Source organism: Rhincodon typus, chromosome 3, assembly GCF_021869965.1.
Source record: "Rhincodon typus isolate 14 chromosome 3, sRhiTyp1.1, whole genome shotgun sequence".
NCBI classification, from domain to species: domain Eukaryota; kingdom Metazoa; phylum Chordata; class Chondrichthyes; order Orectolobiformes; family Rhincodontidae; genus Rhincodon; species Rhincodon typus.
Window position 1 is genome coordinate 128,067,484 of NC_063334.1, and position 17,292 is coordinate 128,084,775.

General features: G+C 42.7%; 1 protein-coding gene across 1 annotated transcript in view; it reads right to left on the minus strand.

Moving 5' to 3' along the window:
* The window catches only part of nipblb (NIPBL cohesin loading factor b), a 437,039-nt gene that overhangs the window by 402,671 nt on the left and 17,076 nt on the right, over positions 1–17,292 (minus strand). Inside the window, exon 2 of the mRNA XM_048594301.1 lies at positions 14,605–14,751. Within this exon, the coding sequence (XP_048450258.1) occupies positions 14,605–14,668 (64 nt within the window). The 5' untranslated portion in view covers positions 14,669–14,751. The remainder of the gene's footprint in view (positions 1–14,604; positions 14,752–17,292) is intronic.

Below are 17,292 nucleotides of genomic sequence, written 5' to 3' on the forward strand. Positions count from 1 at the left end.
TTCTTCTAATTCCACCATCATAACCATCTATCCTCTTTGTTTCACTTCCATTTAAGTCCATAAAATGACCGTAAGATCATAAGAAATATGAAACATGTGTAAACCCCTCAAGCCCCTCCACCATTCAGTAGGATCATGGCGGATCTGATATTCCTATCTACTTGCCTGCTCTCTCTCTGGATTCTCTTGTTAATCAAGAATCTATCTCAGCCTTAAAACATATACAAGGACTCTGCCCACAGATCTGCGGCAAGGAGTTCAAAAGACTGTCAATTCCAGAAAAGAAAGTCCTCCTTATCTCAGCCTATATTCTGAGACTATGTTGTCCTGGACTCTCCCATGAGGGAAAATATTCTATCAGCATTTACCCGGTCAAGCCCTTGAAGAATCAACAAGATCACTCCTCATTCTTATAAACTCCAGCGAGAAGAATCCCAAACAGCATGGCGAGTTCCTTCCAGAACTGCTGTGCTCAGTGAGATGGGACACCCACAGCGTTTCTGTTGTGTAACTTGGAGGGGACTATACTCAAATATGCATCCAAGCAAAGCACCTCTTCGCATACGCACTTAAGTTTAACCTTTGCTCATAAGAAAATCTCTCCACACTAGGGACCCACCTTCACGAACCTTCTTTGAATAATCTCCAATGTCCTTGAATAAGGGACGAAAGCTGCACACAGTATTCCGGATGTGGGTTCACCAGCACCTAGCAGCAAGATTTCTCCACTTATATACTCCAACATTCCCTTGAAATACGGGACAACATTCTATTACCTGCTAAACGGTGTGTTTTGCCCGAGTTTGTTTGGGTGAGGGTGAGGGGGGAGGACAGGTGTCAAGCAGTCCATGAGCAGATAAACAACTTGAGAAGCTTTAGGTGTCTTTTTCAAAAGCTGGAACAACACAAGTAGCCCAAATGTGTGCAGTCAAGCTCCCACCCACAGAACTAGGGATTTTTAGTTTTTAAAGTTTTCAGTGGCAGTCACTGTTGGGGTCTTGAAGTGGAAGCTACTTCTCCTCCCTGTCAATTACAGCCAAAAGCTGGGGGCTCTCTTCCTAGGTTGCTAGCTTGCATGAGACAAAATTTGTTTTCTGAAATTGCTTTTCACCATGGGTGTGTTTGAGATGTCACTATATTGGAACAGTTGATTACTAATCTATTATTCTGTTAAGTTTTCCAATAGAGTTAAGATTTTCCAAGTTCTTCTTTCTTTTTGTTGTATTTTAATGCATCTAGATCACACCACCTGACATTTACCTTTTTAAAAAAAGGTCAGGGTCTAGGCTACCTTCTTAACATATTTTGAGGGGGTCAGGTTTTTTTTTCCCTATTCATGTTTTGTGGGATGTGGGCATCGCTGGCTGTGCCAGCATTTCTTGCCCATCCCTTGTTGACCTTGAGAAGGTGGTGGTGAGCTGCCTTCTTGAACTGCTGCAGTCCTCCTGCTGTGGGTTGGCCCACAATGCCCTTAGGGAGGGAATTTCAGGATTTTGACCCAGTGACAGTGATGGAACAGCGATATATTTCCAGGTCAGGATGGTGAGTGACTTGGAAGGGAACTTGGAGGTGGTGCTGTTCCCATATGTCTGATGTCCTTGTCCTTCCAGATGCTGGTCGCGGATTTGGAAGGTGATGTCTGAGGATTTTGGTGAATTTCTGCAGTGCATCTTGTAGATAGTACACACTGCTGCTACTGAGCATCGGTGGTAGAGGGAGTGGATGTTTGTGGGTGTGGTGCCAATCAAGCAGGCTGCTTTTTCCTGGATGGTAAAGCTTCTTGAGTGTTGTTGGGGCTGCACTCATCCAGGCAAGTGTGGAGTACTCCACCACACTCCTGACTTGTGTCTTGTAGATGGTGGACAGGCTTGGAAGAGTCAGGAGGTGTGTTGCTCGCCACAGTATTCCAAGGTTCTGGCCTGCTTTTATAGCCACTGTGTTTATGTGGTGAGTCCCGTTGAGTTTCTAGACAATGGCAACCCCCAGGATGTTGATAGTGGGGGAATCAGTGATGGTAACACCACTGAATGCCAAGGGGTGGTGGTGAGATTGTCTCTTATTGGTGAGTCATAGCCTGGCATTTGTGTGATGCAAATGTTACTTGCCACTTGTCAGCCCAAGCCTGGATATTCTCCAGATCTTGTTGCATGTGAACATGGACTGTTTCAGTATCTGAGGAGTCACGAATGGTGCTGAGCATTGCAAAATCATTGGTAAACATCCCCAATTCTGACCTTATGATGGAGGGAAGTCATTGATGAAGCAGCTGAAGATGGTTGGGCCGAGGATACTACCCTGAGGAACTCCTGCAGAGAGTGCACAACAAATACCAGAACAGAGATGCACTGCTGAGGTTGTACAAGGTTCGGGTCAAACCGCATTTGGACTATCAAGACTAGTTGTGTACCGGATCTTTAAGGATGGAGAGATGACGGCCTAGTAGTATTATCGCTGGACTATTAATCCACTGACCCAGATACTGTTCTGGGCACCCAGGTTCGAATCCCGTCACGGCAGATGGTGGAATTTGAATTCAATAAAATATCTGGAATTAAGAATCTAATGATGACCATGAATCCATTGTCAATTGTCGGAAAAGGCCATCTGGTTCACTAAATGTCCTTTAGGAAAGGAAACTGCCATCCTTACCTGGTCTGGACTACACGTGACTCCAGAACCACAGCAATGTGGTTGACTCTCAACTGCCCTCTGGGCAATTATGGATGGGCAATAAATGCTGCCTGGCCAGTGACGTCCTCATCCCATCAATGAATAAAGAAAAAAAAAATGTGCTGGCATTTGAGGGGTCCAGAGAAGATTTACAAGAATGATCCTGGGGATGAAGCAGTTGAAGATTCTGGGTCTGTACTCTATCAAGTTTAGAAGGATGAGGATGAATACTGATAGTCCTGGATGAAGTGGACAGAGAAAATATTTCTGCTAGTAACGGAGACTAGGATCCAAGGACACAGCCTCCGAGTAAAGGGATGACCTTTTAGAACTGAGACAAAAAGAGGAAGTTCTTTAGCCAGAGGATGGTGAATGTGTGGAATTCATTGCCACAGAAAGCTAGAGGCCAAGTCATTCTGTGTATTTAAGACAGAGGCAGACAGGTTCTTGATGAGTAAAGGGATCAATGGTTACGAGAAGGCAGGAGAACGGAGTCGAGAAACATGTCAGCCATTATCGAATGGCAGAGCAGACAGGATGAGACTGAATGGCCTAATACAGCTTCTATATCTTATGGTTTCATGTATAAGTAACCCCAACTCCCTTTTAGTTACAGCTTTCCACAGTTTTTCTCCATTTATATAATTTTTTGTTCTCTTCCAAAATGAAGAGCTTCACACTTTCCCACATTATACTCCGTTTGCTAACGTTTTGCCCACTTCCTTAACCGATTAATCTCTCAACTTAAACTATTTGTAAACCCCGCGCCACATGCCTTTCTACCTATTTTTGCGTTGTCTGCAAATCTGACTACAGTTCATTCATTTCCTTCCTCCAGGTCATGAATATATATCAAACAGTTGTGGTCCCAGCACGGGTCCCTGTGGAACACCACTGGTCAGGGATTGCCAGCCAGCGACGCCCAAGTCTCATAAGTATTAAAAAACCTTTCAATGCCACAATTCCATGAACTGTCAGTTACAGGGTGCCAGTTGTAGCTGCAACTGCACTTCAACCAGTAGATGGGGCTTCAGAAGATCCAGTTTCTCATACCTAAAGAATGGATATGAGGAAGCCAACTCAGGCCCCTAGGCTGGGTTCATTATTGTTAGGTTGTAGTTCATTTATACCTGACTGCGCCTAACCTGCCTTTTTCACACAACTTGCAGAAAACAGACATTCGTTTAGCCTTAAATTTTAACTGTAGTGCTTTCAGGTAATTTTACTCAAATGATTTCTACTTTCACTGCTCCTTGCTAAAAAAATTGTGCTCTCTCTATACAGTATAATTTTCCTATAAATCAGGCCTTGAAGTCAATATGGTTTTATTGTACAGGAGGTCCCCAGGTTATGAATGGGTTCCATTCACAAGTACATTCTGAAGTCGATTTGTAAGCAAGTCAGAACACAGTACATTATAAAATATTCATTCGTAAGTGTGAGCAACAGTTTGCAGGTCGGATCCTCAAAATTAATAAGAATATGGGATCTCATTCGTACTAGTGCAAGTTGGGGAACTCCGCACCAATGCCAGCTTCCACTATTTTTATATAACAGCTTTACCACCCTGCTTGATGCCTGTTTATTCTCTCCCACATACACAAATTTTCACACATTTTCAAAGCTTCTTCAAAGACATTCAGAATTAAACAAAGTGATTTCAATGGTTCATTCATTTTGATTGTTTTCATTTTTTTTTTAAACAGATCCTTACACGGTCCCTCCTTCGCAGTTAATTAGTTTGAGATCACAAAGTGCAACATCACACAAATGGCAACATACAAGGCAATAAAAAGCAACATCATTGGCAGAACTTTAACTACACAAGTAGTCGACCATCCTCCAATGCTGAATGCAATGTCAAATGAAATCACACTTAGCCTACAATCCGGCTACCAGTACCTGCCAATGACGTCAGGATGCAGTTTTTCTATATTAGAATTACTAAATGAAATCTGGTTTCCTCGATTATTATTTACATTACCGTTGATGGCTGTTAGTGACGCAATTGTGAAAATTTAACAATAAATCCATTGGCATCACTTTCGAAGTAGAGGCTTTCAGCTTCCTGAGACATTGGAACTGGTTCTGGGGGTGGTGGAACCAGTACAAACTGAACAGGTTATAGCTGGGCTGGACTAGAACTGGTGTCCTAGGGCAAGTATTTGTTAGAGTTTGTTAAAAATTTGTTAAAAATGGATGCTGGAAATTAGAAAAACAAAAAAACAAATTGCTGGAAAAACTAAGCAGGTCTGGTAGCATCTGAGGAGATAAATCAGAATTAATGTTTCAGGTCCAGTGACCCTTCTTCAGAACTTTTATTCGCCTTTGAAAGCCTCCCACTTGCCAAATGTCTCTTGACCTGCAAACAGCCTCGTCCAATCAATTTTTGAACGTTTCTGTCCAATACCAAAATTGGGCTTGCCCAATTTAGAGTGTTAACTTGTGGACTAGACCCATCCTTTTCCATTACTACTTTAAAACTATAGAATTATGGTAACTGGTCCCAAAGTGCCCCCTCACTAACACTTCAGTTGCTTGCCCTGCCTTATTTCAAGAGCAAGAATATAACAACGGATACTAAAATCTTACCAATGACCAAGCTAATAACTTCGTGTCTTCTGCCTCCCTCCCTTCCTAAACAGGGGGGCTACATTAGCCATTTTACAGTCCTCTGGGACCCTCCATGACATCAGTGATTCCTGAAAGATCATCATAATCCCTCCACAATCTCCTCAGCTATCACCTTCAGAACTCTGGGGTGTAGTCCATCCAGACATTTGATAAGGTACCTCAAGAAAGGTTAAGTCATATTACAAGACCGTGTTATGTTGCCATGGATAGAGAATTGACTTATGGGCAGGAAACAGCAAGGGATTCTCTTTCAGGTTGGTAACTTGCAACCAGTGGGGTCCACAAGGATCAGTGTTGGGACCACACCCAATTGCAATATACATCAACTTGGAGGATGGAAGCAAATGTACTGTCTGCAAATTTGGAAACAACACAAAACTAGGTAGAAAGGCAAGTTGCAAGAGAGACACATACAAACAGTTTACAGAGAGATATTAATTTATTAAGCAAGTGTGCAAAAGTTGGCAAATGGAGAACGTGAGAAAATGTGAAGTTGCCCACTTTGGAAGTGAGAACATAAGTACAGAATACTATTTAAATGGAGGAAAAACTACTGAAAGCTGCAACACAAGGGACTTTGGGCGTACTTGTTCAGTAAAACTTCTACATCTGCAAAATCACAAATTGCGAATTTGACTATGCATGCCAAAAAGTAAATCACAAAAGTCAACATCTGCAGGTAGAAATCATATTTCCGCAAGAAATTGAGAAGATGTTTAACTATTTTTAAATGAGCTCCATGCTTGGGAATTTCATCATTCACAGGGGTTCTCAGGAACGGAACCCTCGCAGATACAGAGGAATGAGGCACATGAAACAAAGCTGGCAGGTAATCAGAAAGGTTAATGGAATGTTGGCACTTACTTCAAAGGGGCTGGGTATGAGTAGGGAAGTCTTACTGCAACTATACAAGGTCCTGGTGAAATTACATCTGGAGTACTGAGCAGTTTGGGTCCCTATAATTTTATTTAAGGAAAGATATCATTTCAGTGTAGGCACTTCAGTGAAGGTCCACTAGGATGATCCCCAGTGTGGATGAACTGCGTTGAGTAAAGGCTAAACAAATTGTGACTCTACTCATTGGAGTTTAGAAGAATGAGAGGAGATCTCATTGAAACATAGATTCTTAAGGGCCTTGGCAGGGCCAGTGTTGACAGGATGCTTCGTCTCACAGGAGAATCTAGAGCCAGAGGGGATAGCCTCGGAATAATGAGATACAAATTTAAGACTGAGATGAAGAGGAATTTCTTCTCTCAGAAGGTCAAGTGTCTTTGGAAGCCTTGCCTCAGGGAGTGGGGTTGGGGTAGGGAAAATGAAGAGCTACAGGGAAAGCAGCAGGAAGGTGGACATGAGAAATGTTGAATCAGCCATGATCTTATTAAATTATAGAGCAAGCTCAAGAGGCCAAACAGCCTACTCCTGTTCCCAAGTCTTATGATCTTAAATACTTACACCCATGCAAGTTTCAAACTCGTTCCCAACTATGCTACAACATACTTTGGTTCCTCCCGATCAGTGCCTAAACCGACTGTACTTTACCCCTTTGATCTACAACAGCACTGTTTTCTTTCTTCACTCCATCCATTCTTGTGCCCAATTCAATATTTGCTCATCATTCCTCATGAATTAGTCGCCGTGTGCTTGCAAAGACTGCCACAGAGAAGTGGTGTGACCGTGAGGTCACTGGACTAGTAATATAGAATCCCCTTTGAGGTAGTAAGAACTGCAGATGCTGGAGTCAGAGATAACACAGCACGGAGCTGGAGGAACACGGCAGGCCAGGCAGCATCAGAAGAGCAGGAAAGTTGACGTTTCAGGTCAGGACCCTTCCTCAGAAAGAAAAGGGTCCTATTCCGAAACGTCAACTTTCCTGCTCCTCTGACGCTGCCCGGCCTGCTGTGTTCCTCCAGCTCCACACTGTGGAATCTAGTATAGAGCCCAATTCTTTTTCCTTCACTCTGAACACAGCAAGTTTTAAAACAGCACAGACAGCAGGGAGTAGCTTCATTCTCACCACAGCACCCAGAGAAGTAAGATTGTGAAAAAAAATCCATGAGTGTTGGATATCCAAGTTTACTGGTTCTATAAAGATTGTTGTTAAGGAAGGAGTGTAAACCACTTAAAACAAATTATTGCTTCGGAAAAAGCAGCAGTGACTTGGATTTTAGGAAGGAACTCTAGCAAAGAGATAGAATTAAATCAAGTCAAGGTAAAACAAAATAATTAAGTATTATAATCTAATAATAAAATAAAACTGAACTGAAGGAAAAGTTAGAAGTTAAGCTAAATTACAAGTAAATTTTTAGATCAATTATTTATTCCATGATGTGTAACAAACAGTTAGGAACAGCATACTCTAAATGACTTGAGCTGGCCAAGTCCTGAAATAGTATGATCTCTCACTTTTCAGGATTAAATTTCATTTGTCACTGTTCAGCCCATCTGAAATGCCTTGTAGTCTCAGGCTTTCCTCTTTGCTATTTACCACACCAAATTTTGTGCCATTCAACATCCTGATCAAAACCCCCACAATCATGTCTTAGTCATTAACGTACAGAGCAAACAGCAAGGTCCAGAATCAAACCCTGTGATATGCTGCAGAATGGAGCTTCCAATCACAAAAACAACCTTCAACTATCACCCTCTGCTTCCTGCCACTAAGCCAATATTAAATCCAGTTTGCCAAATTGCCCTGGATGGCCATGGGCTCTTAGCTTCTTAACCAGTCTGACATGCAAGATCTTGTCAAAAGCTGGACTGAAATCCATGTAGACATACAGCTGTACTCCCCCTCACCTACAGAGCTAGTCATCTCAAAAAATTCAAACAAATTTGTTAGGCATGATTCCTCACCCCCACCCCAAAAGCCATGCTGACTATCCTTGTTTAATCACTGGTTGTCTAAGAGGGGATTGATACCAACAGTTACCCTACAGCTGTACAAGGCATTGGTATGACCTCATTTGGAATACTGCATACATTTCAGGTTACCGCACTAAAGGGAAAGATGCTATGAAACTGGAAGGGCGCAAAAAGATTTACAAGAATGTTACCAAGGCTGGAAGATTTGAGTGAAAAGGGGAGGCTGGATAGGCTGGGACTTTCTCCCCCCTGGAATGTAGGAGGCCGAGGGGTGACTTTATAGAGGTTTAATAAAATCACTAGGGGGCATGGATAAGGTGAATAGCCAAGATCTTTTCAGGCTAGGGGAGTGCAAAACTAGACGGCATAGATTTAAGGTGAGAAGGGAAAGATTTACAAGGGACCTGAGGGGCAACTTTTTCATAGAGGGTGGTGCATTTATGGAATGAGCTGCCAGAAGAAGTGGTAGAGGGGGTTAAAATTACAACATGTGAGATGATATTTGGACAGGTACATGATTAAGAAATGTTTAAGAGGGATATGGGCCAAACACAGGCAAATGGGACCAGTTCAGTTTAGGAAACCTGGTCAGCACAGGCAAGTTGGGCCAAAGGGCCTGTTTCCATGCTGTACATCTCTATGACTCTACCATAAATGTTAGACTCTGTGGCTGTATTGCAGAATCATAAAATTATGATGCCAAAAAAGGTCATTCAGTCCATTGTGCCTGTACCAGCTCTATTATCCGGTCTAGCTCTATTATCAAGTGCTATTCTACTGCCTTTATCCCCCCAACATCCATGCACTCCATTACTTTTCAAATAATCGTTCAATGCCCTACTGAATGCCTCATTTGAAGCTGCCACCATATTTCCAAGCAGTGCATTCCACCCCAATTACTCTGCGCAAGAGAGATTTTCTTTTTTCCTCATCACCCTTACTTCACTGACACACCACTTCAAATCTATCCACTCTCGTTCTGGTTTATTTTACAAGCAGAAACAGCTTGATTTTGATTGATTTGATTTACCATTGTCACATGTACCCAGGTAGAGTGAAAGGTTTTGTTTTGCATGCAGTACAGGTAGATCATACCACGCAAACTGCATAAGGACAACTGAACAGATCAAGGAATACAAATGTTATGGCTGCAGAGAAACAGCGTGGTCAACATTAAATCTGAAAGTTGAGGTCCACTCAGAAGTTTAGCAACAGCAGGGAAGAAGCTGTTCTTGAATCTGTTGGTACATGTTTAACCTTTCGTATCTGCTGCTCGAAAGACGAGATTGGAAAAGATGATAACTGGCATGGGAGGGGTCTTTGATTATGTTGGCTTCCTTTCTGAGGCAGCAGGAAATATAGATGGAGTCAATGGATGGAAGGTTGGCTTGCGTGATAGACTGCCTGTGTTCACAACTCTGTAGCTTCTTACAGTCCTGGGTAGAGTGGTTGCCATACCAAGTTGTAATGCATCCAGATAGAATGCTTTCTATGGTCCCCATCGACTCTGTCCAGCCCCCTCATGATTTTGAGAACATCTAGCAAATGTCCTCTCAGCCTCCTCCTCTCCAAGGAAAACAGCCCCAACTCCTTTAATCTATCCTCATAGTTGAAGATTTTCATATCTGCAGTTTCCTGGTTTAACATTACCGTCCTTCATGACATTCATAGGCTGGATCCCCACCATCTGCAGTTCACACTCCATCGTGACTTAGAAACAGATCAACTTTTCTTCAAAATCCTTGTGTTCCCTCCCTAAAGGCATAATGGGTATACCTTCACCCCAGGACTGCAGCAGTTCAACAACACAGCTCACCACTACCTTCTCAAGGGCAAGCCAGAGGTTTAGCAAGTGTTTAAAAATCAGCAGAGACAACTGAAAAATTAATAAGTGGGGAGAAGATAAAACATGAAGGTAAGTTAGCTAAGAATATAAAGGAAAATTGCAAGACTATTTAAAAGACGTTTTTAAGTCAGAGAGAGGCCAAAGTGGACATTGGACCTCTGGAAACTGAAGCTGGAGATGTAATAATGGGGAACAAAGAAATGGCAGAGGAACTGAATAGGTACCTTGCGTCAATGTTCATGGTGGAAGACACCAGAAGCAGACCTTCAAAAAGAGTCAGAAGACAGAAGTGAGTATAGAGGCCATCACTAAGCAGAAAGAGCTGGGGAAGATGAAGGTTCTGAAGTAGATAAATCATGCGGACTAGACAGACTACACCAATCACTGAGGAAATTATGGAGACACTGGTGATGTTCACTGTTACCATGTCAAAATTCTGGAATTCCCTCCCTATGGGTATCGCAGGGCTACTTACAGAATATGGACTGCTGCAGTCTAAGCAGGCAGCTCACATCACCTTCTCAAGGACACTGATGGACAGGCAATAAATGCTGGCCACTCAGCAGCGCCAACATGCCATAAGCAAATTAAAAAGAAAAGCTAGCAATCTTGTATACAAAGAACACAAATTTGCTACTCGGTTCTTCTAGCCTGCACTGCCACTCAAGGTCATGGGTGATCTGATTTTAAGCTAAACTCTACATTCCTGCATACCCCGGATAATATTTAATCTCCCTGGTAATCAAGAATTTACCCACCTCTTCCTTAAAAATATTTGGATATTCTGCATTCCCTGCCTTTTGAGGAAGGGAATTCCAAAGACAACCACGCCTCAAAAAAGAAAGTTCTCCTCTGCCTTCAATGGGTAAGCCCTTGTGTTTTTTTTAAAAAGCTTTGAACCACTGTTCTAGATTCTCCCAGGAGGTAACATCCTTGCAATCAAGTCCCCTCAGGATCTTATGTTTCAATTTAGTCAACTCTGACTCTTTCAAACTCGAGAATAAATGCCCACCCTGTCCAGCCTTTCCACACAAGGTAATCTGCTTATTCCAGGTATTGAACTGCTTTCAATATGTTAACATTCTGCTGCAAGTACAGTGGCAAGCACTGTACTTTAGGTGTGCTGTCATCAATGCCCAGTATAATTGCAGCATAGCCTCCTTAGTCTTGCAATTCAGCTCCCCTTACAATAAAACATAACATCTATTAGCTGTCCTGATTCCTTGCTCCACCTGCATACTAACATCCTGATTCATTTACAATTAACATAGAAACATAGAATTTAGGTTTAGGAAAGGGCCATTCGGACCTTCGAGCATGAATCACCATTCAATATAATCATGGTTGATCATGCAATTTCAGTATCCGTTCTTGCTTTCTCTCCATAGCCCTTAATCCCTTCAGCTGCAAGGGCCACATCCGGCTCCCTCTTGAATGTATCTAATGAACTGGGCCCAATAGCTTTCTGTGGGAGAGAATTCCACAGGTTCAGAACTGAGTGAAGAAATTCTTCCTCACCTCAGTCATGAACAGCTTAACTCTTTTCTCCTAGACTGTGACCCCTAGTTCTGGACTTCAACACTGGGAACGTTTTTCCTGCATCTAGCCTGTCCAGTCCCATCAGGATTCTATATATTTCTAGGAGATCCCCCCTCATTCTTTGAAATTCCGGTGCACACATGCCCAATCTTTCTTTACATGACAGTCCTGCCAACCCAGGAATCAGTCTGGTGGACCTTCGTTGGACTCTGTCAATAGCAGGAACGTCCATCCTCACACTAGATGACCAGAATCATAGAATCCCTACAGTGTGGAAACAGGCCTTTCAGCCCAACAAGTTCACACCGACCTTCAGAGCATCCCACCCAGATCCATCCCCCTATAACCCATCTAATCTACACATCCCTGAACACTACGGGCAATTTAGCATGGCCAGTCCACCTAGCCTGCATACTTTGGACTGTGGAAGGAAACCAGAGCACCCGGAGGAAACCCATGCAGACACGGGGAGAATGTGCAAACTCCACACGGACAGTCACCCGACAGTAGAAGCGAACCCGGGTCTCCCTGGCACTGTAAGGGAACAGTGGTAACCACTGAGCCACCATGCACACAATACTCAAGGTGTTGCCTCACCAAGGCCCTGTGTAGCTGCAGCAAGATATCCCTACTCCGTATTCTATTTCTCTCGCTATGAAGGCCAGCATGCCATTAGCTTTCCCCACTGCCTGCTGCACCTTCAGTGACTGCTCCAACACGACACCTAGGTCTCATTGCACCTCACCTTTCCTAAACTGTCACCAATATGGATAACCTCACATTTAATTACATTACACTGCATGATAAAGACATGGTTACAGGGACATTAAGGTGCAAACTAAACATTCAAGGGTTATGTGACTTTTTGAAAGGTTAGGTAGGAAGGAAAAGGTGATGGGGATTAGTTGTGTTACTTTGGGATGGGATACGTTCACTTTCCTTGTGCTCTGAGGAAAGGTCAAACGCAAAATTTTAATTCTCTCCAGAGATACTGCTTAATTAGATATGTTATTTTATTATTTTCAATTTTTTCTAACTTTGACTCTCATGAACTTCCTCTTGCTCACTTTTTCCTCCTCTCCCTAACTCTCCTTAGTTTGATCCCTTCACAGTATAACCAGCAAACCATCCTAAAAGGACATACGTCTTGATCTGTACAAATGAAATCTACAAAAGCAAGAGAGACATCTCAATGGGTGCGTGTAAAATTTCACACATGTTGGATATAGGAAGATTTACCCACTACCTTTAATCACCTCATGAATTTCTAGCTACACTGCCAAAATACTTAAAGATGGGTAACTGTAAAACATAAGTGATCCCTCAGCCATCACATTTCTCCAACATTTTGGTACAAAGCACTGTTTTATCAAAACATCAAGTGCACAACTGACAGATCGACATTTTTTTTATTCATTCACGGGATGAGGGCATCGCTGCTAGGCAGCGTTTATTGCCCATCCGTAATTGCCCAGAGGACAGTTCAGAGTCAACCACATTGCTGTGGGTCTGGAGTCACATGTAGACCAGACCAGGTAAGGATGGCAGATTTCCTTCCCTATTTCAAGCCCATTGACTCCCACAGCTACCTAGAATACACCTCCTCTAACCCACCTTCCTGCAAGAATGCTATCCCCTATTCCCAATTCCTTTGCCTCCACTTCATCTGCTCCCAAGATGAGGCGTTCCACTCCCTGACATCCCAGATGTCCTCATTTTTCAATGGCCGGAACTTCCCCTCCAAAGAGGTCGAAAACGCCCTCGACCGCAGCTCCACAATCTCAGTTTTAGTCATGGCTCAAACATGTTCTATGTAAACTCACAGTTAACTAAAAAAAAAATGCCTTATTGAAGTTCTTCTGTTTGCGATCAGAGTATGTTGCAAGAATACAAATTCAATAGGAAAACCAACATTTATACGCATAAGATAAGCATGCTGATTGGTTCACAAGCAGACTCTGGTTGGTAGAGATGTTGCTGATTGGTGTAGGGAATGAACCAATAAAACCAAAAGAAATAGTATCAGTAGGCTTTTCAGGTCTTCAAGCGTGCTCCATCATTCAACATGATCATGGCTGACCTGACATTCCTTAAGACAACTTTCCTGCTTTTTTCCCTATAACACTCAATTCCCCTACTGATCCAAAATCTATCTCAATCTTAATGCCACACAAGGGCTCTGTCCCCACAGCTCTCTATGGCAAGGACTTCCAAAGACCCTCAACCATCGGAAAAGAAACTCCTCCTTATCTCAGTCTCAGAATTAAGGCGTGCCAATTTAAGACTATGCCCCCAGTCCTAGACTCACCCATGAGAAAAAACATCCTCTCTGTATTTACCCTGTCAAGAACCCTAAACAAAACATGGTTGTTAAATGTCAATTGGCAATAAGAACCCTAAATGTTTCAATGAGATCACTTCTCAATCATCCAAATTACAGTGAGAAAAGTTCCAAACCATTTAACCTTTGTTCATAAGACCATTCCTCCATACAAGGGATCACCCACTGAAACTTGTGAACTTAAATAAAAAGTCCAATAATGCCGATTGACATTTAACAGCCATGCTTTAAATTTTAAACCAGACAAGTTGCCCAAATGGTTAGGGATATTGCCCTGATAGGTCACAGCTATTTGCTGATTTATTTATTTCAGAGTTGAAAAATACACCATGTGTGCACATGGTCTTCCTGTCTGCAATTTGCATTCATGAAAAGTTCTAATGAGCGCAAGACAAAAAGTTGTGTCAAAATAGACTTATTTTTAGCCATACTCAAGCTCTACTTTATCAAATGACTGTTTCTGGGGGAGGGCAGTTAACTCCATTGGCTGGATAGCTGGTTTGCAATCCAGCATGATGCCAGCAGCATACGTTCAATTCCCTCACTGACAGAGGTTACCATGAAGGACTCTCCTGAATCTTTCCCTTCAACAGTTTTCTCTCTGACAGCAGCCCTATGGGCTGGTAAAACTACAAACTGTAGAAACACAACATGAACACAAGACTTTCATAAGCCTGTAATATATGGATAAGCAATAAAATTCAGTACTTACAATCAGTGAGGCTAGCAATCCCAGCAAGTGTGGTGATGGGAACATGAGGCATATCCCCATTCATCCTGAAGGTGTAGAAATTATCGTGTCTACACACAGATACTTCAGTCTAGTTCCCAGCCAGTCTCACTTCACATCTCCCAGATGCTGCAACAAAAAAGAAATCAGTCCATCAGTACCAGCCATTTCACAATTTCTAGCTAAGCTGGAAATATCTTTTGTAGAGGGCCAATGTGGCAACGCTAGCTAAAGCTATCCAAAAACTAATTGCAACAACCCTATAATCCTTCCTTGCTTCAAGTATTCAAAAGTTTTCTGTTAAATGAATCAAAAGTTTATAATTAAACTCTCGCCCTAAGTGAGGATTTTGAACTGGTGAAATTATCGTTTCAAGACTTCTGCTGCTCACCATACTAAACAATAGAAAATAAAACTAGATGAGTATTTGAAATAAAAGTAGGAAATGCTAAAACTAGAATAGTCAGTACCGAAAAGTGAAAACATACCTAATGATTAACCAGTACTGTTCAAACTGGCAGCACTGATTGTCCTGAATGGGTTAAATAGCTGGAATACCAATATACTTTCCTAAAGGTATCACATTCATAACACGACTGCCAATCAAAATTTTGCTTAAAATACAATAAATACAGCTACAATATTAAACACAAACTCAAACTCCAGGATAGCTTGTAAGGAAATTTAAACATAAAACTATTTCTGTTATCTCACTGCTTCTTTAAAGCGCTGAAGAAGCTCAGGAGGGCTGACAGCATCTGTGGGGAGAGAAACAGAGGCAATGTTTCAATGGATAGCCATATTGGTCTCATTGTTAACTCTGCCTATCTCTCCACACATACTGGCAGAATTAGAAAACCTGCTGAGTTTCTCTAGAACTTTGTTTTTGTTTAAAATTAGATAGTCAGAGATGTACAGCAAGGAAACAGATCCTTTGGTCTAACTCGTCCATGTCGACCAGATGTCCCATTTGCCAGCAATTGGCCCATATCCCTCTAAACCCTTCTTATTCATACACGCATCCAGATGCCTTTTAAAATGTTGTAATTGTACCAGCCTCCACCCCTTCCTCTAGCAGCACATTCCATACATGCACCACCCTCTGCATGAAAAAGTTAGCCCTTAGGTCATTTTAAATCTTTCTCCTCTCATCTTAAACCTATGCCCTCTAGTTTTGGACTCCACTACCCTGGGATAAAGACCTTGGCTGTTCACCGTTTCCACGCCCCCCCTCATGACTTTATAAACCTCGACAAGGTTACCCCTAAGCCTCCGACGCTCCAGGGTAAAAAGCCCCAGCTATTTAGCCTCCCCCATATCTCATATGGGGAATGGAAAAGCCCTGGGGAAAATTGATACACCGAGAGATCTGGGTGTTCAGGTCCATTGTACCCTGAAGGTGGCAACACAGGTCGATAGAGTGGTCAAGGAGGCATACGGCATGCTTTCATTCATCGAACGGGGTATGGAGTACAAGAGTTGGCAGGTCATGTTACAGTTGTATAGGACTTTGGTTCGACCACATTTGGAATACTGCGCACAGTTCTGGTCGCCACATACCAAAACGATGTGGATGCTTTGGACGGGGTGCAAAGAAGGTTCACCAGGATGTTGCCTAGTATGGAGGGTGCTAGCTACGAAGTGAGGCTGAGTAGATTAGGATTATTTACATTAGAAAGACGGAGGTTGGGGGGGGGCCAGATTGAGGTCTACAAAATCATGAGAGGTATAGACAGAGTGGATAGCAAGAAGCTTTTCTCCAGAGCGGGGGACTCAATTACTAGGGGTCACGATTTCAAGGTGAGAAGGGAAAAGTTTAAGGGAGATATGCGTGGAAACTTCTTTACGCAGAGAGTGGTGGGGTGCCTGGAACGCGTTGCCAGCGGAGGTGGTAGAGGAGAGCACGATAGCGTCATTTAAGATGTATCTAGACAGATACATGAATGCGCAGGGAGCAGAGGGATACAGATCCTTGGAAAATAGGCGACGGGTTTAGATAGAGGATCTGGATCGGCGCAGACTCGGAGGGCCTGTTCCTGTGCTGTAATTTTCTTTGTTCTTTGTTCTCAAACCCTCCAACTCTGGCAACATCCTTGTGAATCTTTTCTGAACACTTCCAAGTTTCACAACATCCTGTTACAGGAAAGGAGACCAGAATTGAACACAGTATTCTAAAACTGGCATAACCAAAGTCCTGTACAGGCACATGACCTCCCAACTCCTATACTCAACACACTGACCAATAAAATGGAAGCATACCAAACACACCTTCACAATTCAGTCTGTCTACCACTCTACTTTCAAGGTACTATGAACATGCACTCCAAGGTCTCTGCGTTCAGTAACACTCCCCAGGACCTTACCATTAAGTGTACAAGTCCTGCCCTGATTTGCCTTTCAAAAAATCCAGCAACCTCACATTTATCTAAATGCCACTGCTCAGTCCACCAACTCAGCTGATCAAGATTCTGTTGTATTATGAGGTGACCTTCTGCACTGTCCAGTACACCACCAATTTTGGTGTCATGTACTAACTTATTAACCATACTTCCTATATTCACATTCAAATCATTTATATAAATGACAAAAGACAGTGGACTCAGCACCTTATGGCACACCGCTGGTCACAGGCCTTCAGTCTGCAAAGCAACCCTCCACCACCACCCTCTG